Here is a 17,180-nt window from a genome sequence, read left to right as displayed (position 1 = left end):
CTCAGAAGAAGACAGGAAAATGTGGGAAAGTTTGGAACTTCCTAGAGACTTGTCGAATGACTTTGCCCACAATGCTGACAAAAAAGTCCAGGCTGAGGTGGTCTCAGATGGAAATGAGGAACTTGTTGGGAACTGGAGCAAAGGTGACCCTTTTATGTTTTAGCAAAGATATTGGCAGCGTTTTGCCTGTGCCCTAGAGATCTGTGAAACTTTGAACTTGAGGGGGATGATTTAGGGTAGCTGGCGGAAGAAATTTCTAAGAAGCAAAGCTCAAGAGGTGACTTAGGTACTGTTAAAGGCATTCAGTTTACTAAGGGAAGCAGAGCATAAAAGTTCAGAAAATTTGCAGCCTGACAATGCAATAGAAAAGAAAATTCTATTTTCTGAGAAGAAATTCCAGCCAGCTGCAGAAATTTGCATAAGTAACAAGAAGCCGAATGTTAATCCCCAAGACAATGGGGAAAATGTCTCCAGGGTGTCAGAGGTCTTCACAGCAGCCCCTCTCATCACAGGCCTGAAGGCCTAGGAGGAAAAAATGGTTTCATGGGCCAGGCCCAGGGTCCCCGTGTTGTGTGCAGCCTAGGGACTTGGTGCCTTGCATACCAGCTGCTCCAGCCATGGCCGAAAGGGGCCAACATAGAGCTTGGGCCATGGCTTCAGAGGGTGCAAACCCCAAGCCTGGACAGCTACCACATGGTGTTGAGCCTGTGAGTGCACAGAAGTGAAGAACTGGGGTTTGGGAACCTCTGCCTAGATTTCAGAGGATGTATGGAAACTTCTGGATGCCTAGGCAGAAGTTTGCTATAGGGGTGGGGTCCTTATGGAGAATCTCTGCTAGTGCGGTGCAGATGGAAAATGTGGGGTCAGATCCTCCACACAGAGTCCCTAATGGGGCACCACCTAGTGGAGCACTACTGACAGCTTGCACTATGCATTTGGAAAAGCCTCCGACACTCAATGCCAGCCCATAAAAGCAGCTGGGAGGGAGGCTATACCCTGCAAAGTCACAGGGGCAGAGTTGCCCAAGACCATGGGAACCCACCTCTTGCCTTAGTGTGACCTGGATGTGAGACATGGAGCTAAAGGAGATTATTTTGGAACTTTAAGGTTTAATGACTGCCCTATTGGATTTTGGACTTGCCTGGGGCCTGTAGCCCCTTCATTTTGGCCAATTTCTCCCAGTTAGAACAGCTGTATTTATCCAATGCCTGTACCCCCATTGTATCTAGGAAGTAACTAACTTGCTTTTGATTTTACAGGCTCATAGGCAGAAGGGACTTGCCTTATCTCAGATGAGACTTTGGACTGTAAACTTTTGAGTTAATGCTGAAATGAGTTAAGACTTTGAGGGACTGTTGGGAATGCATGATTGGTTTTTGAAATGTGAGGATATGAGATTGAGAGGGGCTGGTAGTGGGATGATATGGTTTGGCTGTGTTCCCAGCCAAATCTCATCTTGAATTCCCATGTGTTGTGAGAGGGACCCAGTGGGAGGTAATTGAATCATGGGGACAGGCCTTCCCCATTCTGTTCTCGTAATAGTAAGTCAGTCTCATGAGATCTGATGGTTATCCTAAGGGGCAGTTTCCCTGAAAAAGCTGTCTTCACTTGTCTGCCACCATGTAAGATGTGCCTTTCACCTTCTGCCGTGATTGTGAGGCCTCTTCAGTCACATGAAACTGTAAGTCCATTAAATATCTTTCTTTTGTAAATTGCCCAATCTTGGGTCTTTATCAGCAGCATGAAAATGAACTAATACAGTGTACAAATGGCTGGAACATTTTGTGACCTGGGGCCTTGCCAGCTAGAAAGACCTGGTGCCAGTGACACAGGTCTACAATAACCTTAAAGGGGCCCTGGCCGTAACCCCAGGTTAGTGAAGCTCAAGGCTCTCCCTTCTTCAAGATACATGGAAAAGCATTAGCTCAGCTAGTGTGAAGCCAGGGAATTTGGTGGGCGGTTGCCCCAGGTGACTCCCCGATGTCTTCTCCTTAAGTGCCAGGGGTCTGAACTTTGTTTCCTAGACTTTTGTACAAATTTATGGTCCCTGCAAGCCTTTTCTTGCCCTGAATATCCAGCCTCTGTCACCATCTGCCTTGATCTTATCCTGTACCTCCCATGCTTGCAATGTCCTTGCTCTTGAGTTTGATTTTGGTCTAGCAGCTGGATCATTCTGCACATTTGACCCCTGGATCTTACCCTTTCCCTGTGGTTGACCTGTTCCTGGTCCTTGACTCAGGGAACCTGTCTGGTCCTGACTTTGCTCTTTTTGTTGATGGCTCAATTTACATTTTCCCTGCTGCCACCTCTGGCATACCCAAATCCACTGACCAATCACTTGGCCTTACCAGTTACTTACATAATTAACAGTTTCCATCTGTTTTCACTTTCCAGTAGCCTAGTTAGGGGAATGTCAAAATCCTCTTCCAGTTCATCGCGAGCAGCCATTTCTTTGATTATTGTTTTAAATACTGTCTGATAGGAGCTGTTCAAAAACTACAAAAGGATCAAAGAATGAAATATTCAGAAAATGGAAATTAACGATTTATTAGTTAATCACTTTTCTGACTCCCAAAGGTACTGTGTGACACTTCAACATATTATTCTAAAAACACAAAAATGGGAACCAGGGGAAGGGGGAGGGAGGGCAACAGAAAGGATAGCTAATGGCTGCTGGGCTTAATACCTAGGTGATGGGCTGATCTGTGCAGCAAACCACCATGGCACACGTTTACCTATGTAACAAACTTGCACATCCTGCACCCTGAATTTAAAAGTTGAAGATAAAAAAACAAAAGGAAAAAGAAAACGGGACCCATAGGATGGTTAGCAAGAATTCTTTTAAAGAGTATTTCCATTATCATACCCTCTTCTTGTTCCTCAATTTCCTTAAAAAAATTTTTAAACATCAGTATGCCAAAAAATCTTTGGAGAACATACAATTATCTTCTTTTTCCAAATGTGGAGATGGCTATGGAATGTAAAAATGCTTCCATGCTTTAAGAGCATAACAGGTTTTCTGCATTCTACAAATGGCCAAGCTCCCAGTGGTGATTTATTTATTCAATGTGAAGGATGAGTCTTCAGAAAAGTAGCATAGTGCCTCGTGCATCACTGCATTAGGCAGTTTTGCTTTTAAAGATTCTTCCAAAGTAATGACATTACAAGCTGCCTTTTTTTTTTTTAAGATGGAGTTTCAGTCTGTCGCCTAGGCTGGAGTGCAGTGGCACAATCTAGGCTCACTGCAACCTCCGCCTCCCGGGTTCAAGTGATTCTCATGCCTCAGCCTCCTGAATAGCTGGGATCACAGGCGTGTGCCACCATGCCCAGCTAATTTTTGTATCTTTAGTAAAGATGGGATTTCACCATGTTGGCCAGGCTGGTCTTGAACTCCTGGCCTCAAGTGATCTGCCTGCCTCCATCTCCCAAAGTGCTGGGACTACAGGTGTGTGCCACAGCACTTGTCCACAAGCTGCCTTTTTATTTGACCAGTTGGATCGTTCTTTCCCATGTCTGTGCTGCTGCCAGGATCGACCCATAGGTGGGTCCTCACCGGAGTTTCTGTTTTGGATCTCTTTTGATGGAAAGTGAAGCAGGCTCCTTAGAGAGGACAGCCAGGGATTGGTCATGTTGCCTATTTGCTCACCAACAGGCTGAGATTGCTGTTGTTCAATGTGTGATCATGGAGAATATACCATTAACTCACTAGCTTCCTACAGCAAGTGAAAGACCAACATATCCGAAGTTGCACATGATCTGGGACAGATGCAAGGATATGGCTTATGGCTGGCCAGTGTTTTTAGGTTGGGGGAAAGCTGGGGTGCTTTAGGTCTGGCTTGCCTGATTCTTAGCCTCTGAGCCCTGTCTCTCTCTCTTTCTTGAGTCAGTGCTTCAGGACAGGTTGGGGTGAAGACCTTTGCTGCCCATATTCCTGCCTCTAAATTCCTCATTGTTGACAATCCCTCCTTTGGGATGAAGTGACTTTCTGTTCACCTAGGCCAGTGATCTATCCCCATTCGGTTTGCATTTTATGTTCTGTTCTTCAGAAAATAGCATCTGTTGTGGTCTGCTGGATGGCCGACCACCTGCGTGGGTTGTACTCTAGACTGTGCCACCCCACTCTATGAAACCAGCATATGTGACATCTTACGGGGTTTACTCCATTTGCTTGCCTAGCCTACAGAATGGAACCATCCCCATCATCGTGGTAGGTGTATTTGGCACCTCAGTGATGAGGTCTCCCAAGCCCAGAGACTTCTCCTGGGTTAATATCTGGTTCTTGGAGCCAAAAGAATTTTCACCGCAAGGGTTGTGATGCATAAGTATGTCATTGAAATAAAAAATGAAGGCTGGGCATGGTGGCTCACACCTGTAATCCCAGTACTTTGGGAGGCTGAGGCGAGTGGATCACTTGAGCCCAGGAGTTCGAGACCAGCCTGGGCAACATAGTGAGACGCTGCCTCTATAAGAAAAAAAACAAATCAAGCATGTGATAGTAAATTAAAAACAGCAAATGAATCAAATTGTCAGAATAACTGAACTATAGGTTGATAGACCCCTCCAAATAGGCGGGCTTTAGCTTCCTCTCCCCAGTTTGTACCCCTCTGGTTTCTGGTAGTCTCTCAAAATGTGCCTCAGAAGTTTACTTAAACAAGTCTTGCAGCTGCAGATTCTGTGTGGCATTCGTCCCACTGCACCCACAGTTTCCGCGTGGCATTCGCCCCATTGCAGCTGCAGGTTCCATATGGCATTCACTCCATTCTTCTCCTCCTGCTCTGACCCACTTGTCCATATCTATCACCTACCATGTTGCCTGCAGATGTGCTGCTTTGCCAAGCTGCATCACTGCCTATCCTGGGAATGCAGTGTCTGTGCCACACGTGCTGCCACAGCACCCTGAGCATTCAATCCTTGGGGAAGAGAGTGGCACAGAGACCAGGGGGAAAGGACTCCTCAGCCCTGGGACATACTTTTTCACCGGGACTCTGGAGTAGCACTGCTGTGTCTAGAGTTTCACAAGGTGTACCATGACTAGTTTTTGTAAGTGACTTCACACATTAGTCTTTACACCCTAATCGTAGGGGTCTTATTTCCATCTATGGCATTTGGATAAGAAGATATGGTATCATTCCCTCCAACCATTTTTTGTTTGGATTCTTCCTTGCTTACCAAAAACTATTCTCCACACTAACTGCAAACCAAGAAAGCTCCTAGGCTCATGTGTAAGGAATGCTTGTATGAGCTGGGGGACACGGGGTTTTGTATACCTGCAGTAGTCATACAAAAAAATGCCTTGTGATCCTCTCCCCATCTAAGGCTTCAGCTGTATGCTAAGGATTCTATTATGGTTGAATTGTGTTTCCCCACTTCCCTGCCACCCAAATTCGTATGTTGAAGTTCAATACCTTAGACTGTGATCGTTTGGAGATAGGTTCTTCACAGAGGTACTCAAGTTGAAAAGAGGTCCTTAGGGTGGGCTCTAATCCAGTATGACTGGTGTCTTTACAGCAAGGGGAAATGTGGACATAGAGACATGCATGGAGGGAGAATGGGGTGAATAGACGTAGGAGAAGATGGCCATCTACAAGTCACGGAGAGAGACCTGGGCCAGATCCTTCCCTCACAGCCCTCACAAGGGCCAGATCCTTCCCTCACAGCCCTCACAAGGGCCAGATCCTTCCCTCACAGCCCTCACAAGGGCCAGATCCTTCACTCACAGCCCTCACAAGGAACGAACTCTGCTGACACCTTGATTTCAGATTTCGAGTCTCCAGAACTATGAGATAGTAAATTTTGTTGTTCAAGTCACTCAAAGGTGGCACTTTGTTAACAATAGGCCTTAGCAAATGAATACAGATTCCAAATAAAAATCTTTAGCCAAGAGCTTTCTCCCAGGACCTAGATTGTGTATTTCTGGTTTTCAATTGAACTTTATCTGGATATCTTATAGGAACTTAACACTCAGTGTGTACCAAATAGAATTTTCTATCTTACCCTACAAATATACCCTTCTTCTCCTCTTCAGCTTTCCAGCCTATAGAGTAGAAATCCGTACCATGTCATGGCAGCTGTGCTGGGCACTGCCCTGAGCTGCCAGGCTTTCCCATGTGTTCATCTGCTACATATTACTAATCTTCCTGCCCTCAGCCTCTCCCCTCCAATTCACCATCCACAAAGCTACCAGAGTGACCTTTAAAAAAGGAAATTTGACCCTGTCCGTGGAGAAAGGACTCAGTATTGTTGGGGGCTTTGGCTAGATCTCCTATGCCATATTGTTTCCCCCAAATAAATTCCACATAGTTTTAAAGAGATCCCTTAGATAGCTAGAGGAGCACATAAATTAATTATAAAAATTATTTTGAGGAGCGAAAAGACCTCTCTACACATGAAACAATACTTAGTAATCAGAAAAGAAAATATTGATGCATGCGACTACCTGCACATAAAGAATGGCCCTGTCATGGACAATACCAAGAAGGCTGGAAAACAAAATACAAACTGGAAACAAATTTACATGTATGTCAGAAAAAGAATTAAGTTCTTTCATATATTAAAAGCCCTCACAAATCAGAAAGAGAGAGAAATAAGCAACTTGGTAGAAGAGAAGACAACACCAACTGGCCACTCACAGAGAGACACAAATGTCCAATAATGGTGAAAATGCCTAGCACCTTTCTTAACGGAGGAGATGCAAAAACCAACAATGAGATGCTATTTTCACCCTATCAGATGGGCCAGAATTATGTCCCTTGGTGGTCAAGGATATGATGAGGGAGGCCTTCTCATGCCCTCTAGGTGGGAATAGGAAAATGGTACAACTTAATGGTGGGGAAATTTGTCAATGCTTTTTGAGTTAAAGATGCAGATAGTTCTGGTTCCAGCATCAACTGCTAGAAATTTATTCTTTACATACACTTGCATTTGTATGTAATAATATATGTACAATTCATTGCATTGTGTATATATATATATTTATATGTACACACATACACACACACACACACACACACACACACACAAAAGACAAGACTGGAAACAAGTTAGACATCCATTGACAGGGCGCTAGTTAAATTATGGTACAAGATGTAATGGAATACCAAAGCTTCTGAAATATGTTATTAAGGGAAAAGTAAGTTATAGAACAGAACGTACATCATGATTCCATTTGTGGATATGCGTGTGTTTTAAAAGACATCTATATGTATGTATATATGCGTTAAAATTTCCAGGATACATAAACAGCAGTATACAGCAGTTATTTTATTAAAGTAAGGAAGTAGAGGCTTGAAACATTTATTTCATAGCCTTCTTTACTACTTCAATATTTTAAAATGGTGTGCACATGGTAGCTTCTCAATGTAAAAGCTGGATAGTTTAGGGAGTTTGAATCAAAATACTTACAGAAATTAAAAACAAGTCTGATTGTGTCACATTCTTGCCTAAAATCCTTTAGTAGCAAAGTCCTGGAATGTCACGGTGCTTGTGATGAGAGCTCCCCTGCTCAGCCCACCTGTCCCAAGGAAAACTCTGGAATGCTCCCAGATCTGCCATGTCCTTCCAGAACACACACGGAGATGTGTCTGTCACCTGAGAATTCAGTGCCACCTGATATAGCTAAACATCAATGGACAGAAGCCTTCAAGTTTTCTGAATAATTTGTGTCTAATTAAAACAATTCCTTCAGGTTTCAACTCTAGTTGAAAAATCTTTCCAAAATGCCTGAGTTTACTTTCCTGCCTTTGTAAATCCAAAGCAGTAAATCTAAATTTATGTCATTTTTTTTTCTCCCTTCATTGTAGTATTTCAGTAAATCTTAGTAATATGGTGCTTTATAGAGGCAAGTATAGAATTTAGGGCTAAATATGAACTGAGACCAGAAAATTTCTCAATTAAAAACATTTTAACAATGAAATATTTAGTTTTTTGCCTTTTCTTTTATAAATTTAGGAAAACATATCTGCTTAACTTTGGGTTCCAGAGACACAAGATTTCATTTTTAGGATTGTAGTCAGCACCTACAATCGGAGAAGTCTTAGCAGGCGAGGCCAGGATGCATAATAATGCTTCCCTCAGAATCAGCATGGAGTGCAAGCCCTAGAGGAAGCTGATACAGGAAATTCGAGCCACTAGGCTGCCCCCCGTAGGCAAAACATTCATGTGGCATATTTACAAAATTATAACAAAAATTTTGTCTTAAAGACAAGAAAACATCCAGTGGATGTAAGGCTTATTGAAACCATGATGACTCCCCCATCTCCCCTCTGGTGATTGGGAACAGCTGGGGAGAGCACCCTGTTGAATTTCCGGGGCTGGTTCTGTGTCTCTCTGCAGGGTGGTCATGGTTACAGGCCTGCAAAGATGGGAGAGAAACACCACTGCTATTTGCTGTGGTGCCTGCCTGGAGTAGAGAGGTTAGCATCTGGAGTTTTCTGTCTTGCCAGGTTGCCCCATCTACATAGAGGGAGTGGGCCTTCCTTGGGGTTTTTCTGTCTATGCTTGTTGGAGTTTCTGAGTTGCTGTCTTTAACACCCAGTCTGGGGTATATGAGACAAAAAGAAAACCCAGGTCCTCAGATCCCAAGACCTCAGCCAGCTTGCCTGGGCTGGGCTTGGGCCACCCTGCTCTAACATTTGGAGCGGGGGCCGGGTCTCAAGTTTTTATCCAACTTACGTGTTCATCTAAGTCCTCTGCTTCCAGCTTGTCAATGGACTCATCTGTTATACCATCCCAAAAGTTCTCTTTAGAAGCAAACTCCATGACTTTCAGTTTTGGAAGGAACATCAAAAGGAAGGGCATGTGGAAAGAAAACCAAAAACATAAAAAATTTAAAAAGAATAGAAATAGATTGATGGTATTACCTTTGCCCTTCCAAAACATGCATACATCATCAATGAGATATTAAATAGGTTAATCACATGATGTAAAATTCAACTTGGGGGTACTAATAAAATAGGAATGAGGGTCAGTTTCAGTGGCTGACTTAAGAAAGCAAGCGTGTGTTCCTGGTGGCTGGTGAGGGTCAGTCTGACAAAGTGGTCTTTGAATGAGTCCTGAGTGAAGTAAGGAATGCACAGGCAGAAGGCCATATTCCAGCAGAGGACGAGGAGGTGCAAAAGCCCTGAGGTGAGTGTGGGAGGGGCGTGTTTGACACGTGGCCGGGGGAACCCTATGGTATGCCCGCAGTAGAGTAGGCATGAAGTTGCCCATCCTGAGGGGAGGTCAGAGAGGAGTCAGGGGCAGGTGAGGGAGGGAGGAGTAGGTGGGCAGCTGGGGGGCTGGGGCCAGCTTTCAAAGGACTTTGTAGGCTATGGGAAGGACTTTAGATTTTGTTCTGAGGGAGACTTATTCCGAGTGTGATTTTCACTTGGAAATTTCAAGAAATGTATCTGTCTTCCACCAGGCTTGTCAAAATTTGCCAATTTCTAGAATTGCATATGATTCATTATTACTAATCAGAGCATAAGAGATGAATCCCCGAGCCAGTGAGCTGGATGGAGAACGTCTTCCAGAGACAGTGAATGCCCTTGTTCCTACAAAGGTCAGTGGCTGCCTGGTGACTCTCCGGGCCAGAAGAGTAGCTTGGAGCCTCCAGGGAGCTGGGGTGCAAGCTGAGTTGTGGAACTGATCAGTACAACTTGGGCCTCTCTTCCATACTCCTGGGAAGATGATTCTGAGAGAAGAACTCGGAGGAAGTGGCTCTGGCATGATAATTGGGCCCCCAGGAAAATGATGGTGGCCGATTGTCTCAGCTTCTGATGACACCAGCCCTTTCCAGCTAGCCCCTCCGGAGAGCCTGGGAACCCTGCCAGGTTGGCCCTAGACTGATTTTGTGTCCTCCTTATGCCTTTGGGGACAGAGATGGGATGTTCTTTGTGATCTCTACACATTACTTTTGTTGTTCTTCCCAATTTTGGCTCTGTAGCAAAAACTCTGACTCCTTCGGGCTCCTCCTGGGATGGAGAATTTTACTGAGCTGGGGCTGCCTTTACCCACACAGGCCTGGGGCCTCTCTGCTTGCAAACCTTCTCCTGCAGCCTTGGCTTGTGCCTGACAGACTTGCCGCGTATGAGGTGGGCCCCACGCTTCCAGAATTCCCTGGCAATTCTTCCATCACTTCCCACAGGTGCACACAATGCCACCCCCCCTGGCATACCCACGACAGGGCAAAGGTAAGGGCATGCTCAGCTTGATTCTAAAAACACTGTGTGTTCCTGAACCGTCTGCCATGGAAACGACCAAGGAAGTTTAAAAAAAAAAAAAACCATGGAGGAAAACCCAGCAAGAATCCTTGGGAATTCAAGCAAGCACTGGGGAAGCTCCTTGTGGGTGGCAGTAGAGAGGAGAAATGAATGAACTGAGAGACCAAGGAGCAGGCTGTTGTAGAAGATGCTCCGAGCCTGCCTCAGATGTGCCTGCCCGAGATGGAGACGAGTACGGTTGTGGCCCTGGTAACTCAGTAACTTCCCATCATTTGCGATTGCCGTATCTTAGTAGTTTTTTAAATTTTTGAATAATGCATATTGAATAATAATGTGAGGTGGTACAAAAGGAGGTGTTTATCACGGGAAGAAGGTGAACTTAGCAGCGCTGAATACTCAACAGTGGTGCTCAGGAGCATTCGATTCAAAGTAATAAGTAAGCTCATTGACATGGCTGGGCACTGTCAACATGTCAAGTGTAAATAAGCAGTATCATAGCTGTCCCTGGGGCTGAATGAGAAGAAAAAGCCTTATTTCTAATTAACTTTCCCTTTGGAGACATCTGTCAACCTCTACCTCTCTTCTAGTGATATCATTATCTCCTCCTGAAGTCACTCTATGGGAGGATGGGAAGGGCTGGGGGGAGTGTGAAGCCAAGTTCGAGAGGTGGTTCTGTCGTCCGGAACCTGGGCCACTTCCAGCATGTCACTGTTGCGTGTCCCCCTTGCACCCCAGCTCCATATCTGTGCAATGGGACAATAAGACTCATCTTGAGGGTGGCTCAGAGGACTAGTGCTAATGTAGGTCAATGCTAGCACACACTGTTCCCCAGGTGGAGCTTGTCTTCCCATGGTCTGATTAAAAACAAATCTCTTTTTTTTTTTTTTTTTTTTTGAGAAGGCCTGTTGCCAGGCTGGAGTGCAGTGGCATGATCTTGGATCACTGCAACCTCTGCCTCCCGGGTTCAACTGATTCTCCTGCCCCAGCTTCCTGAGTAGCTGGGATTACAGGCACACGCCATCATGCCCAGCTAATTTTTGTATTTTTAGTAGAGACGGGGTTCTCCCATGTTGGCCAGGATGGTCTCTACCTCTTGAGCTCGTGATCCGCTGGCCTCAGCTTCCCAAAGTACTGGGATTAAGAACAAATCTTAACTCTTCCTTATTCAAGTGCCTCTCCTCTATCATTTTCTTTTTTATGTAAGAAAGTTTTTAGGGATAGGGTCTCTCTCTGTAGCCCAGGGTGAATTGCAGTGTTGTGATCATGGCTAACTGTGATAATACTCCCACCTCAGTCTCCTGAGTAGCTGGGACTACAGGCACACACCACCATGCCTGATTAATTTTTAAATTTTTTGTAGCGATGAGGTCTTGCTATGTTGCCCAGGCTAGTCTCAAACTCTTGGCCTCAAGTGATCCTTCCTTCTCGGCCTCCTAATGTGCTCGGATTACAGGCATGAGCCACTGCACCCAGCCTCTTAACATTTTTCTCGACTGAACGATCATTCTTGAATTTGGGATAAATGAGCTGTGTGTATTTGCCCTGAGGGGTAAATATAATTCCCACATTATGTGACAAAGATTCTTTGCTTGACCAAACTTTAGTCGGGCTCCCGAATCTTTTCCTAGGCCCATCTGTGCACTTCCTTATAAAATCCAGTTTTAGCAAGAACCCTGCTAAGTTGGTTTAACAAGAACCCCTACCCTCAATATCTGATCTCCCTCAATATGTAATGAGGTTCTTCATCCTCCACCATCATCTGGTTAATATCTGATCACCTGACCCATCTTCAGCAAGAATCCGATTAGGTTGGTTTATTCAGAATTCCCCATGCTTTCCTCTTAGTGATTTTCCATCCGCTGACCTCTACCCTGCTCCTTGGGTATAATTTCTCACTTGCCCATGCTGTATTTGGACTTGAGCCCAAGCTCTTTCCCCTCCTGCAAAATCTCATTGCTGTGGTCTCTAAACTTACCACAGTGGTTCTGAATAAAGTCTACTTACTGGACTTTAACAAGTATCAATGAATACTTTTTTCTTTAACAGTAGATGAGGAAAGGTTGGCGAGAAGCAGTAAGTGACTAGCCCAGGGCTATCTCTGAGAAATGAGCAACCCAGTGCCACTGATTGACAAGCACACAGATGAAACTCGATCCTGTTTCCACTTTCTCTGTGTTTCACAGTGAATTCTATCCTAGGCAGATGGCTAAAGGGTCAGGTTAGGCTGGTGGCTGCTGTGGGTACAAATCTATAAACTGTTCTAAAATCTAGCTACTCAAAGTGTGGTCCGTGGATAAGGAAGCTTGTTAGAAAGACCAAATCTGGCCAGGCACGGTGGCTCACGCCTAGCATCCCAGCACTTTGGGAAGCTGAGGAGGGAGGATTGCTTGAGCCTAGAAGCTGAGACAAGCCTGGGCGACATAGTGAGACCTAGTCTCTTTAATAATAAAAAATTAGCCAGGCGTGGTGGCATATGCCGGTGGTCCCAGATACTCAGGAGGCTGAGGTGGGACAATCACTTGAACCTGGGAGGTGGAGGATGTTGTGAGCTGTTCTCACACCACTGGGCAACAGAGGGAGACCCTGTCTAAAGAAAAAAGAAAGGTCAGATCTCAAATCTCAGATCTGCTGAATGAGAATCTGCTTTTAAACAAGATTCCCAGGTAGTTGTCTTGCATATTAAAGTTTGAGTATCGCAGCTCTAAAATGCCAATGGAAATGGAATAAGATGGAGAAAGCTATTTATCAGTACCCTTCTGGCGGTGTGATGGATTGGGTGGGATGCATACTCTAGAGTTTACAAGGGTTTATTTGATAAGCCATGGGGTGGGGATGGGAGTATAAGCAGCTGTTGTGTGTATGTAAGACCTGATCCCTCTCCCACTACCCCTATGTTCAAGTAAAACAGATCTTAGTCCCTAAATTGTGTTCTAATGAGGATGGGTCTGGTTAATAGCAGGCTTTTGTTTTGGGGAGTGGTGCTCACAAGTTGGGATTCTGCTACCCTAAGGGTTCTCCCCTGTTCTTCCCCCTTGTAGGATTCAACCAACCCCCTCTTAATAAGCATTTAATAAACCTTTAAGACACCACTTGTAGGGGCTCCAATTTATTCCTTACCAAGATGCCATAGGACCCTGAGTCTATCTGGGGAGGTGCAGGTATCCCAGTCAAGCCTGCTTCCCAGGTCTCAGGGAATCCAGCAACCCCCCGGATGCTCTTAAATGTGGGAGTCCCTATCCCAAGCTTTTGAGTAGGAAGATGGACTTTCAGTCCTGTCCCTTCAGAGACCCTCTCTCTGTTTCTCGTTTCAGCCTCCTCCTTGAGGAGGTTCGGGGGCCATGTGCCCAGGATGCCCCTCAGTCCCCTCTGGGCCCAGGGGCATGCTGGATCACAGAGGGAGCCACCTGCCAGGGGCACCTTCCCCACCCAGGGCACTCTGCAGAAAGCAGGGATCTTTGGATATATTACGTCAGATACTCACCATTTTCTTCCTCTTTTTGCTGTACTTTAGTGTTAACACACTCTAAAAAAGAATAGGAAAAATTATTAACAGGATACGGTATGGTGAACTAGTCCAGAACTTTTAATCCCTTATAGAATCAATTTAAAAATCACCTCCTAGATAGCTGGGAAGCCTCAGGGTGGAGTGCACGTGTTTTAGGATAAGAGGCTTCCTTGATCTTCAGCAGTTGGAGGCCTGCAGCACATGTTCACTGAATATTGATTCCCCTCCCTTTATTCTTATTGTATCTTGCCCACTAGAGTTCAGGTTCTGAGAGGGTGAGATGGGTTTTGTCTACTTTATATCCTGCCTCATATACAGTAGGGATATAGTAAATGTCATTGCATGAACTAAGTATGGGTAACACCATTATCTTCCCTCCTAATTGCAGTGACAAATATTGTTTCCTCTCCTTTCAAAATGCCAGAGCACTTAACTCTCTGGCTCAATGTCTTACCTGAGCCTGGAGCCTTGACATTAAATTCCAGAAATAATGCCTTGGTCATTGGCCTCCGTTAAGCCTGCTCTGTTTTAAAATGGCCAACAGCCTGCTCTCCTTGGTTGGGGGCAGGCTGATTTTGTGCTTCTTACCTTCTCCAGGATGGATGACTAACTTCTACAGATCATTTAAAATCATCATAAACTTTACCTTTCGGAGCAGGCTTCGTGGTGCTTTCTTGTTCTGTTTGTGATTTCGATTTTAAAGATTTTACTGTTAAAAGGCAGAGGAGGATGGCTATTAATGATTTAAACCTTACATTTTCCAGTGGATTCATACTGGGTATTTGGGGCCTCAGGTTCTTTCTTGGCACCCAAAGCTGGTCAACAGTTTGGGGCAACTGAGGCTGGCAGGTACAGCTGGCATATATAGATGCCCCACTGCACCCCAACCCCTTTGGCTTTGGTAAATCACTCTAGGATTGCAATAAATTAGTGGTCAGAAAATGTAACCCTGTTGTGGCCTTCTAATCTGGTTACCATGAGGCTAGTTTCGGTCCTCAGGATAGCTGGAAGGGCTGAGGCAGGGTAAGAGGAAGACTTTAGAGGTATCCCTCCTGCTGTAGGAACCATAGAACCAAGTGGCTCCAAGGCCATGTAGACACACAATGCGGTGTGCCTGTCGCTGTACGAAGTAGCGTGTCTGCTCTGTGACCATGGGGTGTGTAATGGGGACTGGATGGGAAACATGGGGATTGCCTAGGATAGATCTGCTAAGATTTGCAATGGGAAGCTACTGTATATATACATTAGGACTTTTGTAAGTAATTGATTACCCTTGTTTTCTGTCTTCTGGAACTTTATGATCCTTGTCCTTTGTTCCTCTTTCCCTGGTATTTGTCTTCCTACTCCTAAATGCTAAATACATGTGTGTACATGTGTGTGTACACACACTCACAGACAGACACACACACATACACACCCTACATTCCATTATTTTTTTTTTTGAGACAGAGTCTCACTCTGTTGCCCAGGTTGGAGGGTAGTGGTGCGATCTCCGCTCACTGCAACCTCCACCTCCCGGGTTCGAGTCATTCTCCTGCCTCAGCCTCCTGAGTAGCTGGGACTACAGGCGTGTGCCACCACACCTGGCTACTTTTTGTATTTTTAGTAGAGGCGGGGTTTTGCCATGTTGACCAGGATGGTCTCGAACTCCTGACCTCAGGTGATCCACCTGCCTCAGCCTCCCAAAGTGCTGGGATTACAGGCGTGAGCCATTGGGCCCAGCCCATTCCATTCTTAATAGCGGGGACTAATAGGGCCATGATGAAAAAGCCAAGTAAACTGCTCCACCAGCTTATGGGAGGGTCCTAAATTCAAGATGGACAGGGTACCAAACAAAAACAAAACCTTGTGTGGTGGCCTGTGGCATTAACAGGACTTTGAACACTTGCCGTATCAGTGCCTATTAGTTCTTCAGCAAGAGGCCGGCACTTCTACGGACAAGGAGCTCTCCAATTTCAAGAAAACTCACTGTGCCATGGCACAGTTCTGACTGCTAGGTATAATTTCTTTTCTTAAAATATTTCTGTGGGATTGCATTAGTGTCCTATTCTAGCCCTTCAGTCTGGAGTGCAAGACTCAGGTCTTGGTTTTGTGTGGCAGATTGTCAAATATTTAAAGTCAGTTTTTACATCTCAGAGTCATGTGTCTTCCAGACTTAACATCTTCCTTTGCTTCACCAGTTCTTTGTGTGAGGTAGTCGGCAGTTTACTGTCCAGGACACCAGCCTTTTTGTTGAGCCCCCACCAAGCTGCTTCTAGTTCTTAGAGAGTGTGGTATCCCCCAAACTGAATGCGCCATTCCAGCGATGGCACTCCAGTGTGGGGCAGGGCAGGATGAAATCCTCTTTACATAACCTTTCAGTTGTATCTGGTTGTGTTAACTTTTCTGGCAGTGACACCAATTATACTATTGAGCTTGTGGTTGAAGAAAGCATCTAACAAAAACAGGGCTTCCTCACTCTGCACTTCTCCAGCCTGCTGTTTTTGGGGGCCTGATAGGAGGATCTAATATCGATGACCAGTATCTTTTATCTAGCTAATTCTGGTCCGATGTTTCTACCTGCCAAAATCTTTTAGAATCTGATTATGTTATCCTCAGCATTCAACGGCTGCAGGGCATCTATAAATATAAATATTCCTTCTAAATCTGCATCCAAGCCTATTATAAAAAATTTTGTACTGGACAGAGCCCCACGGCTCTCTGCTGGAAACCGGGTCGACTCTGACCTATGAAACAGTATCTTGGAGTGCTGTTCAATCAGTTATTATTAGTGATGACATCATCTTACAGTAGCACCCACCTAATATATCTCTATCTTGTCCAGGAACATCAGGAAGCCTTTGGAAATGAAATGTCTCGTGGAATTGCGCCCTATGGGGTTTCCACAGTTCCCTAGTCTGATAACCTTGTCAAAAAGTGACCTGAAAGCCAGTATTATGTGATTGGCTTCTATTGATCTTAGGCTGGTTTCTTGCGATCGTTTTGCTCGCGGTATTTGTCCCAGATTGGTCACAGATTCATTTCACCAACTTCCCACAATTCCTCAAAAACCAGAAGCACGATTAAGCTATTCTTTCACTATGTACACATTCTGGAGTATATTTTATCCAGATCAGGAGACAGCAGTTACCATTCTCTTTTGATTTCTTTTCACCAATCTTTAGTTCCTGCTATTTCTCACCTAATTTTGTTGCACTCTTTTCAGTTTGAGAATAATTTTTTTTTTCAGCGAAGTCAAAATTAAATAGCAATTGAACAACTTGACTTTTCCCTGAATCGTTCATCAACACTACACTAAACAGCACTAGCCTGTCTGTCTTGATTTTTTATTTTTTTGGCTCAATTCTGTTTTAAATGGGCCTCTGTCTTTTGCTGCTGCCTGTATGATCACTATTATTATTATTATGTTTTGGTAAGAATGTTTATCCTGGGATTGATTCAGCTTTCCTGACACTATTCTTTTTTTTTTTTTTTTT

General features: G+C 44.7%; 1 protein-coding gene across 1 annotated transcript in view; it reads right to left on the bottom strand.

The window, feature by feature from the left end:
- The window catches only part of ERICH6B (glutamate-rich 6B), a 78,356-nt gene that overhangs the window by 24,773 nt on the left and 36,403 nt on the right, over positions 1 to 17,180 (bottom strand). Inside the window, exons 5-8 of the mRNA XM_011974593.1 lie at positions 14,351 to 14,413; positions 13,681 to 13,722; positions 8,671 to 8,759; positions 2,360 to 2,496 (exon numbers count right to left, since the gene is read on the bottom strand). Of these exons, the coding sequence (XP_011829983.1) occupies positions 2,360 to 2,496; positions 8,671 to 8,759; positions 13,681 to 13,722; positions 14,351 to 14,413 (331 nt within the window). The remainder of the gene's footprint in view (positions 1 to 2,359; positions 2,497 to 8,670; positions 8,760 to 13,680; positions 13,723 to 14,350; positions 14,414 to 17,180) is intronic.

This window comes from Mandrillus leucophaeus, unplaced genomic scaffold, assembly GCF_000951045.1.
Source record: "Mandrillus leucophaeus isolate KB7577 unplaced genomic scaffold, Mleu.le_1.0 Scaffold147, whole genome shotgun sequence".
NCBI lineage: Eukaryota > Metazoa > Chordata > Mammalia > Primates > Cercopithecidae > Mandrillus > Mandrillus leucophaeus.
Note: the sequence above shows the minus strand (reverse complement) of the source record. Positions and strands in the feature narration are given on the sequence as shown.